Raw genomic sequence first — 10,979 nt, 5'->3', positions numbered from 1 at the left:
GGAGCCTCTCTCTCTAGGCCTCAGGGCGCACTCTCTGCTGGCCCTTTAAGAGGCCCGCTCAAGCCCCCGTCACGTGATCGCACTCTGGGCGGAGTTACCTGACTGAGATCCAGTAGAAGCCAGTCAACGCTCGCCTAAGAGACCGGCAACCAATCAGCGAAGCCGCGGGGCGGGGCGGGAAGCTGCGCTCACAGCGCGGGCGGGGTAGAGGCGGCGAGCTCCGCCGCTCACAAAGCGCCATGGCCGGCTACCCGTACGGGCAGGTGAGCGCGCGCGGGGCGGCCTGGCCAACGCCGGGGGCTCTGCCGCTAGGCCCGGCCCTGGGGGTGGGGGAGCTACCGGCCGCCCGGCCCCTGCGAGCCCCCCCTGCCGCGGGGGCCTCTGGGAGAGCTGGGGGTGGGGCTGGGGAGAGGGCGGTGCAGGAGTGGGGCGGTGTGGAAGGGGTCTGGGGCAGTGGGGCTGGGGGCAGTGCAGAGTGGAGTGGGGTGGGGTGGAAGGGGGCTGGGGCAGTTCAGGACGGGCGGTGTGGAAGGGGGGTGGGGCTGGGGCAGTGCAGGAGGGGCGGTGTGGAAGGGGGGTGGGGCTGGGGGCGGTGTGGAAGGGGGGGGTGGGGCTGGGGGCGGTGCAGGAGGGGCGGTGTGGAAGGGGGGTGGGGCTGGGGGCGGTGTGGAAGGGGGGTGGGGCTGGGGGCAGTGCAGGAGGGGTGGTGTGGAAGGGGGGTGGGGCTGGGAGCGGTGGGGCTGGGGGCGGTGTGGAAGGGGGGTGGGGCTGGGGGCGGTGCAGGAGGGGGTTGGGGCGGTGTGGAAGGGGACTGGGGGCAGTGCAGGAGTGGGGTGGTGTAAAGGGTGGTGGGGCAGTGGGGCTGGGGGCAGTGTGGAAGGGGGGTGGGGCTGGGGGCAGTGTGGAAGGGGGGTGGGGCTGGGGGCGGTGTGGAAGGGGGGTGGGGCTGGGGCAGTGCAGGAGGGGCGGTGTGGAAGGGGGGTGGGGCTGGGGGCGGTGTGGAAGGGGGGTGGGGCTGGGGCAGTGCAGGAGGGGCGGTGTGGAAGGGGGGTGGGGCTGGGGGCGGTGTGGAAGGGGGGTGGGGCTGGGGGCAGTGCAGGGGGGTGGGGCTGGGAGCGGTGGGGCTGGGGGCGGTGTGGAAGGGGGGTGGGGCTGGGGGCGGTGCAGGAGGGGGTTGGGGCGGTGTGGAAGGGGACTGGGGGCAGTGCAGGAGTGGGGTGGTGTAAAGGGTGGTGGGGCAGTGGGGCTGGGGGCAGTGTGGAAGGGGGGTGGGGCTGGGGGCAGTGCAGGAGGGGCAGTGTGGAAGGGGGGTGGGGCTGGGGGCGGTGCAGGAGGGGTGGTGTGGAAGGGGGGTGGGGCTGGGGGCGGTGCAGGAGGGGGGTGGGGTGGTGTGGAAGGGGGCTGGGGCTGGGGGCAGTGCAGGAGGGGGTTGGGGCGGTGTGGGTGGGGTGGGGTGGAAGGGGGCTGGGGGCAGTGCAGGAGCGGGGTGGTGGTAGAGGTGCCATTGGTGGGGCTGTGGGGCGCTGATGGCACGTGAGGTGGTTCTGGGGGGTGGCTGTGGCATTGGGCCAGTTGTGGATGCCTAGGCAGAAAGGGGGGCTGGTGCTGGAGAGGGGGTGTGGCAGCCTGGGGTACAGTGGAGCCCCAGTGGCAGGGTGTCACCCGGGTGACTCCAGGCTGGTGTCAAGGGGGTGCCATCAGCAGAGGCAGAGTGGGGACTGATCAGGTGGCTCTGGGGTGACATCACAGGGTGTGTTGGCACCAAGGTGCTTGGGGAGGTGGGTGGAGGGGGTATGATTCAGATGTCAGCACTGTTTAACATGTCTGCTCCCCTGCCTCTCCCCCAACTGGATCTGTCCCGGACCCCAACAGGTCCCCAAGTGGCCCTGGACAGTCCCCTGTCAGAATGACACAACACAGCACTACAGTGTTGTTTCACAGGCCCCCAAACTGATTGGGCTTCCCCGTTAAAGGTCCCTCTCAGTGTAAATGGTGCGACAGCTGGCAGCCCTGGTGCCTTCCACTGAAATTCTCAATTGCTGTTTGTCCCCAAAAGAGCCCAAGGGCTTTACACACTCCAGCAGAGCCAGTAAAATGCAACCACCTTTGGCATGGACAACAGCATCTAGTTGGTGCCTGGTGCAGTAGCAGGAGGGAACAGAGTATAAAAGGGCAAGATTTTCAAAAGCGACTAGTGATTTTCGCTGCTTCAATTTTGTGGGGCTCAGGTTGAGACACTTTAAAGGGACCCACCTTTCAGAGAGCAACTGACCACCTGCCCTCTGAAAGCAGGCTCCTTCCACGATTTTCAGAAGACACGAAACTGTGTAGCGCTAAAGTGTACAAAGTTTCCTGTCATCTCAGTTGTGAGTTGCCTTTTCTGATGTCAGCAGTTTACAGCCCTAACCAGTGAATTTACAAGGATGTGGATGGGGTGGGGATAAAGCTTGGCTCTGTTGTGTCTTGTTCCTCTTCCCTTATTGGCTGGGGTTGCTTCTCTTGGGAATAGGCTGAACGCACCCACCTCAGGCTGCCTAGGGTTTGTATCCTTCCATTGTCTCAGCTGCCCTTCATTGGGGAGCTGCCCTTCATTATATCCGATGAATAATGGTCTGAACTGGGAGTCAGGCGACTGTGCTTGACTTACGGGTATGTCTTCACTGGAGACTAGCCTGGCTGTGAGCATCCACACTCGGGTCGTACCCACGTAGCTGCGTTCACACTGGCAAAGCTCTAACTCAGGTGAAGAGCTCGGACTTCCGGGGGCAATAGTCTGTTGTTTGTGCAGCACAGCGATGTGGGCCTGTGGCCGGCTAATAGCGCATTGAGATGAGGCTCTCCAGGATCGCACTTCTCCAAGTGCCATGTAGAAATGTAGCAGGGTGTGGAGGATGTGGCGTTTAAATGTTGAACTGATGTATTTAAAGACTCATAGGTGGCTTCTGACGCAGGAGGAAGTAGGTAGAAGGGCAGGAAAAGATGGCCCTGAGGGAATTCTGGGAAGGCATTGGAGAACCGTAGAGGGTGGGTTACAGCCTGAGTTACAGCAGAACCTGGGCTCTAACCTATGCCCCCAGCCAGATAAGCTAGTCCACATTCAAAGCACCCCCAAGCCCGGGTCAAGGGTTTTTGTGTGTGGACAAAACTGGGTAAGAGTCTGGTTTAACTCTGCAGTGAAGACTCATTGCTGAAAGAAAGGGGGTTTACTTTGGGCTGCTTTAAAAGGATTCACCTTTCCCATGAAGGTGCAGGGTCCTTGCTGTTTACATAACTGCGAGGGCATTTGTTCTGTGACTTTCTCAGGTAGGATGACAGACACAAACCCTTCTGTTGTGGTCTCTGCCCAGTGCCTGATGGGGAGGTGGCTGCATCACAAAAACAGCCCTGATTGGCTCCCCAGGTGGCAGAGAAACCAAAGACTAAATTAGACCCTGGAGACTAAATTCAGCTCTCCTCCTGAGAGGAGACTCCTGCAGGTCCCAGCTACAGCCCGCTGGTGGAAGAAAAGGGTGTGTTAGGCTTGCTGTACCAGTTCTGTGGGTTCGGTGGCCATGGCTGTCAGGCCACCAACTGTCACAAACATGAAAGCTGGGATTTGCAAAGGCTCTGAAGGGTGTTGGGAACATCAGTGGGAGCATGGCATCTCGCTGTTTTAGGAGCTTCTGAAAATCCAAAGGTAAACTCTCTCACGCTGTACAGTACTCTTACTAACTGGCCTCCGGCCGTGTTCTAGTATGACCCACTGTGCGATGTTCTTAACGCTACTGCATGCCTGTTGGTGTCGTACGGAGTATTTGTCAGATGAGGCTCTGAGAAGGCCGATTTACAGTCCTGGTAGCTACCTGTTGCGCAGGGAACCTAGGATGGCAGGACTCATGGATAGCTGGGTTCCCAGGTGTGCAGTGCCCTGTTCTGAGTGGGACAAGCAGCTACGGTTTGTTACAGAGAACTTCATGCCAGTGCAGAACATTAAATCTGGCATTTCTGGGTGTAAAGCCAGGGCAGGAACAGCTGCTGGGCTGGTTCAATCTATGCTTTACGCTCCCCAAATGACCTAAAATAATGCCCAGTGGGAGCGTAGGCTCATCATCCAATTTAACCCTAAATTACCGTACCCTGGGTCTTCAGAGTCCCTTCTGCTGGCTTAACTGATTGCTTGGTGTTTGCCAAGCGCTCTTGCTCCCTCCCTACCCTGCTGAACAGGGTTTGTTTCAAAAACTTCCCTTTGGGCTAAGCTGAAGCTGGGTCAGGGGAGTCCGTCTTGGAGGGTTTTAGTTATAAACTCTGGTCATCCAGAATGACTGGCACACTGTGTAGCCACGAGGATGGGGTACTGCGAGTAGTCTGGAGGGTTGCTGGTTGGTTGTGCAGCTGTGCTGCAGACTCCGGGTTGATGGTCCCTGCAGCAGCTTTGTGCTTTCTAGTGTGTTTTGCTCTCTATGGGCTGTCAACGTGTCCTTTATTTCCCCCTTTCTCCTCCCACAGGGTTACCCCGGATCAGCAGGGCCAGCCCCAGGAGCCCCGCAGGGCGGTTACTATTCCGGAGGCCAGTATGGAGGTGGGCTGCCTCCTGGTGGTTCCTATGGCGGCCCAGCACCTGGAGGCCCCTATGGACCACCAACTGGCGGAGGGGCTTATGGGCAGCCCACCCCAGGGGGAGCACCATCTGGAGCTCCTGGGGGACCTTATGCAGGAGGCCCAGCCCCAGGAGGGCCTTATGGGCAGCCATCTACCAATCCGTATGGTGCCCCTCAGCCAGGACCCTATGGAGCTGGGGCTCCTGCTGGTGAGTAGAAAAATGTGTGATGGAATGATCCCGCCTCCCTGCACACGTTCTCCATTGCTGGTTCCTTTGCACAAACTTACTTATGGAGCTTCTCACGACACCTGCTAACTGGCTGCCCTCAGTGCCGGAGGAAGGCCATGTGCACGTGGGATGCACGGGGAAGAGCCCTGCCTTTGGTGCAGTCGTCACTAGCAAGCTGCCGTCCTTTGGGCTCTAAAGAGGTTTCCAAGATGGCTATTCCTTTCCCTTTGGCCAGGTGGCCGTTTGCTTGGCTGAATCTGGTGCCAGGATTCCCAAGTGCTAACTGCAGTGCTATTGTCTTTAAGCGAGCACTCGAGGCCGTTTTTAAATTAGGATATTGGCTCCTGCACTGACCTGGCACTTTCCTTTAGCTGAGCGTTATGATCTGAGCACAGGACAGAGATCCAGAGACTCCTGACTCCAAATACCAGCTCGGATCCTGGCATCCACTGTGGCCAAGGGAATAGCCTTTCACCACTATGTACCTCAGTTTCCCATGAGGGTAATGACTAAACTCCCAGGGCTTGTTCTTTATTATTTGTAAAGAACCTTTCAGACGACAAGGCCTAGACGTGTGCTAACTGTCATTCAAAGGTCTGGGGAATATGTCTGGGGCCCACTTGAACAATATGCCTTACCCAGAAGAATGGGAGCTGTGGCATTTAACTGAATCGTTCATTTCAATTAAACTGCTGTTCAGAAAAACGTTCCCGTTCATTATTTAAGGCTCCGACGTGGAGGAAAAATGCTGAAGAAGCTGCAACCCCAAATGGTAGAAATAAAACTTTATAGTCGCACACCTGTCTCCCCTGAACTGGTTGCGTTTAGTCTGCCGAAAGGACCCAGCTTCCACTTGTTTGCACTCCACTTACAAACCATCTGAGGAGGTCTAATTTGCTTCTCTCTACTTTTACAAGATCTTGTGTGCACCAAGTTCCGGCCATTATGAACCTGCTTCCGCAGGCTAGATCACATAGCCATAAAAACAGATTTAGACTGGAAAAGCTGACTCAGCCTCTCCTTGTGGCTGATCAGCTGTAACCAGTCCCTCGGCACTTGCTGTCTGTTTTTTTGCAGGGTTCCTGTGCTGACTCCCAGCTGTTAGTGGTGAAGAGGATCTAGCTAGGTCCTAACAAAGGCTGCTTTGCTTCGTGACTAGCAAACTCTCATTTCTCTAGTGGATTGTGTGAGCCTTTATCCTGTTCCTCCTGACAGGTAACATGCCACCTGGCGTGGACCTGGAGGCCTTTTCTTGGTTCCAGACAGTGGATGCTGATCGCAGTGGCTACATCTCCATCAAAGAACTCAAGCAGGCCCTGGTCAACTCCAACTGGTCTGCATTTAATGATGAGACCTGCCTCATGATGATAAGTGAGTCCAGATGTTTTTTCCTTTTAAACTGCTTATGAGCTGCAATCTGTATTAGAACAGACATTGCGTATTGGGCTGAACTCTGCAGGGGTTGTTTTGTAATATTGGAAAAAATCCAGCTTTGTGCATTGAATTTGGATCTAATAGGGTGAATCCTAGGTCAAGTGTACAGCAGCCATGTATTTCCCCCTTGGCAAAGCATTTACTTCGCAAAAGGGATGTGAATGGCAGGCTGGCTGATTGCTTGAGATTAGGGATGACGGCTGTGAGAGACTGGGCAAACCTTCATGCCCCACTTGGTAGTGGTTGGAAGAGCAGAGGAGAAATAAGATGCTGGAGCCGAAGCTCACCGTGCAACTTGTGCTGTCTTGGAAGCTGGAACTTCCCCAGCAGGTTTTTGTCATGCCCTTGGCTAGCTGATTGTTTAGCACTTATACAAGTTCAGTGCTGCATGACAGCCGAGGATAGTCCCAGCCTACTTCCCTGTGTGTCTAGCTCATCTTTCTAAGGACGGTTTGACTGTTAAGGAGGGCAACGGATAGACAGAAAAATCCAAACCACTTGCTATGGCAAACTGAATTCCTAACAGGTTCCACGCTTGCTGCAATACCCTGAGGGTGAAGGTTTTGATGCCATTGCCTGAAGGCCGTTGTGACATAAATGCCAACATTTTGATCAGCATAGTGCTTTCCCATTATGAATTCTGTTCCTGTGGTTAGGTTTGCTCCACAGCTCCTAAGCGGGAGAGCTTTCTGAAGTGGCAGCGTGGTCTTATGGCTAGAGAAGGGGACTAGGAGTCGCAATACCTGGGTTCTGTATCTAAGGGCATGTCTGCGCTTACCGAGGATCGATTTAGTGGGTCTAGTGAAGACCTGCTAAACTGACCACAGATCACTCTCCTGTCGACTCTGGTACTGCACCAAAATGAGAAGGTATAAGGCAAGTCGACAGGACAGTTTCTTCTGTTGACCCAATGTGGTGTAGACACCGCAAAAGGTTGACCTAAGCCACATTAACTCTAGCTACGTTATTCACATAGCTGGAGTTGCATAACTTAAGTTGATTAAGCCCCGTAGTGTAGGCAAGTTGCCAAACACCATCTGAACAGTGCGGAATGACACACTTCCCTGGGATGTAGCATGTTTGCAAAGCTCTTTGAGAGATTCTGATGGGAGGCGCTGTAGATGTGCATGGCACTGTTTTTGGATCACCCCTCATGGCCCTGCTCTTGCTGTTGGTTCCTCGGCAGACATGTTCGATAAAACTAAATCGGGACGGATCGATATCTTTGCGTTCTCGGCCTTGTGGCGCTTCATCCAGCAGTGGAAGAACCTCTTTCAGCAGTATGACAGAGACCGGTCAGGCTCCATCAGCTTCAGCGAGCTGCAGCAAGGTGAGATGAGAGGGGATGTAGCAGATTGTAGAGAGCAAACAGGTGGCAGCGTCCTCAGGGATGACAGCACAGTACCCATTGTGGTTCCTGTCCCTACTAGTTGCTCTCTGAAACCATATGGTGTCTGGTCTGGGGGCTCTCCCCAAACCTGCATGACAACTGCTTCAATGGTGTCAGTTCAAGGCAAAGGTGGACGAATCAACAGTTCGGTGCTGGCTTGGTTGCCTCCCACTTTAAATAATTACAGCTATCCCCTCCTGCAGTGTAACAGCTGCATTCTAAACTCGTGGAACCGCTGTGTTATGAATGCACTGTGCTCGTTGAGCTTTAAGCGGGCTCCATGGAAGTGGTGCAGTTAAACCTTCTGTGGCTAACACTTCTGCTTTCCAAGCATGGGGTTGTTACAGCAGATCCCTGTGCTCCTGCCTCTGATACGTGGAGAGGCTCCCACTCTAAAGTCATGGCTACAGAGGCTGTGTGCTGATGCTGTGCGGCCAGACACCTTTTGCCGTGACTCTGACCTGTAGGGTGTGTGCGTTGGTCCGAAGGCTGTAGGTGTCAGAGCAAACTAGCTTCTCTTTTTCCAGGAGACACTCTGCCCCCTTCCGCCTCCCCAAAATAACTCAGCTCTGCCTGGATCGCATATAGCTAAAGGCCTACTTTATCTGATGAACTGCTAAGATTTAACTGTCTATGGGAGGCAAGGGGAGTATCGGGAACTTGCACCTCAATTTATGTTCCTACAGCTCCATCCTGGGTTGTGATCAGCTGTGCTTTTACATAGCACCCTGGCATCAGAGCGGGGAAATGCCTCTGCGTATTCGGAGAGAGGAAGATGGACTGATCTCCACGGGGAAGGGGTCTTTCGCCCAAGGGATTTATTCGATCTTTGTTTCTTTACTCCCAGCTCTGTCCCAGATGGGATACAACCTGAGCCCCCAGTTCACCCAGCTGCTGCTATCCCGTTACTCTCAGAGGGCTTCCAACTCCACCATCCAGCTGGATAGCTTCATTCAGCTCTGCACCCAGCTCCAGAGCACGACCGAAGCTTTCCAAGAGAAGGATACCGGCAGGGTAGGCAGCGTGCGGCTCAGCTATGAAGACTTCCTCACTATGGCTGCAACTCGCATGTTGTGACGCCTTGGGACGTTTCTTTGCCTGAGGATAGAGTCACTGGGCGCGATCGATCAGCCCTTCTCTCCTGGATATGTATGTCCTCTGACAGGAAGGGTAAATCCATTCCATTTCCTCTCCCACCTGTGTAACAAAAGTGAAGTGCCTGAGAACGAGGGAGCGACATGGACAGGTGGAATCAAGCTGTGAACATGTGTGGCAGAAGCCCAGCTGTCAGCCGCTCTGATTTCAGTCTCCAGTCCACAAAACAATTTAGATGTCCCTGCCAAAAACATTGGTTACATTATATTGCCACCAGGGGGCACACCACATAAAAGGAAGGCCAGCATTGTAAATTACACTGTTTAGTAATGACAGGTTTCAAGTGTCCTCTGCCCCCCACCTCCTGCCAAGGTCAGGGCCAGTTCTAGGGGTGGGTGACAAGAACGGTTACCTAGGCACCAACTTTTGTGGGGGGGTTGCCCTGCTGCACTGTTCAGCTCTGATTGGCCACCTTTTTTTCCTCTGTCACTCAGGAGGCCCCAAAAATGTTTTCTGCCCTTGCCAGCAAAAGAGCTAGGGCAGCTCCTGTCTCCGGTAGGTGAAACTGTACTTCAGTCCCCAAACTGTGCTCTCCTGCCACCCTGGGAGGGTGCTGTCCTAGTTGTCGGGCATCTGAAAACGTTTATTCCCCCTCAGCCGGCCTTATGGGGCTTGCTTCCTTGTTTCCCCACAGTAATTTAGGGCAACATCGACATCTTCCCTCGTACGATCCTTAATATCCAAAGTGGCAAGTGATGCCAAGGAGGGGCGATCATGCATTGCAGCATTTGCATTGACGACTGTTCCGATTCCTGTGCCCGAGTACTGGCGTTTCAAACCTGACTCCCTTACCAAAGATTAAGCATTTATCAAAACCATTGTTCACCCTTCCTTTCTCTCGCTGTGGGGTCCTCTTCTTTTGTGACGTGTAGCTTGACATCTGAGTCATATCCAGTGCACAGTTCCTGCGCAGTGTGAAATGGGGCCTCTTGACTTGAGTGACAGAGGATAATTAGCTCCCTTTTTCTTGCCAATGTGTATTTGAGGTTTTTTGTTTTCATTTGTAGGGGCCAAAATCATGAAGGGCTTTAAGCTTCAGTAAACAGTTTATACTTAGAAAGATCACTGCAATAAAATACCATGTGCATTATCGTTGTTGTTTGTTGCAGTAGTGCCTAGGGGCCGGGACCTGTTGTGCCAGGCACTGTACTAACACAGAACAAAGAGCTTTTCAACACCAGTCCTGCCATGTATTGTCTGTGGCCGCTCCTGGGGCCCGGAACTACCCCCAGAGCAGTCGTCACTTTCAAAGGTAGGGCCTCTGAAGTGTTGAGCACCAGCTGTGAAAGTCTGAGTACTTTCACCTCCCAAAGATGTCAAGAGAACTTGCAGGATTGGGACTGCCTTTTCCAGTGGGAGAGCCTGCTCTACACAGTTTGTGTACGGGTCTTACTAGGTCTCTTAGGGGGGTGATTTTATTTTTTTAACGGATACGGTTGTACCAGGACAACCCGTAGTGTGGGTGCAGTTATACTGGTGGAAAGATGCCTTATATCAGTGTCATTTATTCCCCTTCCCGAGTCCTATGAAGGTTCTTATACTGGTATAGCTTGCACCAGTATGACTGTCTCTTACTATAAATGCAACCACGCTCGTGGAGCTGTACTCCTTTAACTATACTGGTACAATTAGTGGTCCAACTTGGATGTGTAGACTAGGCCCTAGACTAAGGGCTTATCTATGCATGGAATTGTTCCTGATTCACTGTTCTGATTAACTCCATGTCTGGACGCGCTCACATTGGTATAAAAAATGCCCACATAGGGAGCTATACACAGGGAGTTATTGCGCTTTACACCCTACCTTAATCCGGCTTAATTTTCAAGTGTAGATAGGCCTTGAGATCTATGTGGTGGCAGGGTTCAAATTGATGGGGATTAGTGTGTGCCATTTACTCTCCTCTGGATGCTGTTGCTGTCTCTGGCTTTCCTGCCTCTTAGCCCTGGAACATACAAATACTTCAGAGGAGCAATTATTTTTCCTTAGGAATGCCCCAAATTGCACAAATTATAGTGAGGAGGGGGAAAAAATGTCTGGGAGAAGAGACCATTAGATTTTGTAAAGACTTTCTATACCTCTGCTACTCCCTGCCCAAAACCTCCCTCCCTTTTCCCTGGTCTCCTTGCAGTCCAGCACAATTCTCTTATCCTGCATGTGGTTCTGCTACCAGGATGCTACTTAAAATGCTCTCCC

At 53.7% G+C, this 10,979-nt stretch overlaps 1 protein-coding gene across 1 annotated transcript; it reads left to right on the top strand.

Moving 5' to 3' along the window:
* Nucleotides 1-9,878, top strand: PEF1 (penta-EF-hand domain containing 1). Its single transcript, XM_073317248.1, has 5 exons — nt 1-263; nt 4,486-4,786; nt 6,023-6,178; nt 7,428-7,571; nt 8,479-9,878. The coding sequence occupies exons 1-5, from the start codon at nt 240-242 to the stop codon at nt 8,706-8,708; spliced, it is 855 nt and encodes a 284-aa protein (XP_073173349.1). The 5' UTR covers nt 1-239; the 3' UTR covers nt 8,709-9,878.
* The last annotated feature ends 1,101 nt before the right edge of the window (nt 9,879-10,979 follow it).

This window comes from Lepidochelys kempii, chromosome 19 (assembly GCF_965140265.1).
Source record: "Lepidochelys kempii isolate rLepKem1 chromosome 19, rLepKem1.hap2, whole genome shotgun sequence".
Lineage (NCBI taxonomy): Eukaryota > Metazoa > Chordata > Testudines > Cheloniidae > Lepidochelys > Lepidochelys kempii.
The sequence above is the reverse complement of the archived record's forward strand: the minus strand, read 5'-3'. Positions and strand labels throughout refer to the sequence as shown.

Excerpts from the sequence above, each read along its gene's own strand:
- PEF1 (XM_073317248.1), top strand. The coding sequence starts at position 240 with ATGGCCGGCTACCCGTACGGGCAG. Across the intron at positions 4,787-6,022 it reads TGGAGCTGGGGCTCCTGCTG|GTAACATGCCACCTGGCGTG; the intron begins GTGAGTAGAAAA and ends TCCTCCTGACAG. Across the intron at positions 6,179-7,427 it reads GACCTGCCTCATGATGATAA|ACATGTTCGATAAAACTAAA; the intron begins GTGAGTCCAGAT and ends GTTCCTCGGCAG.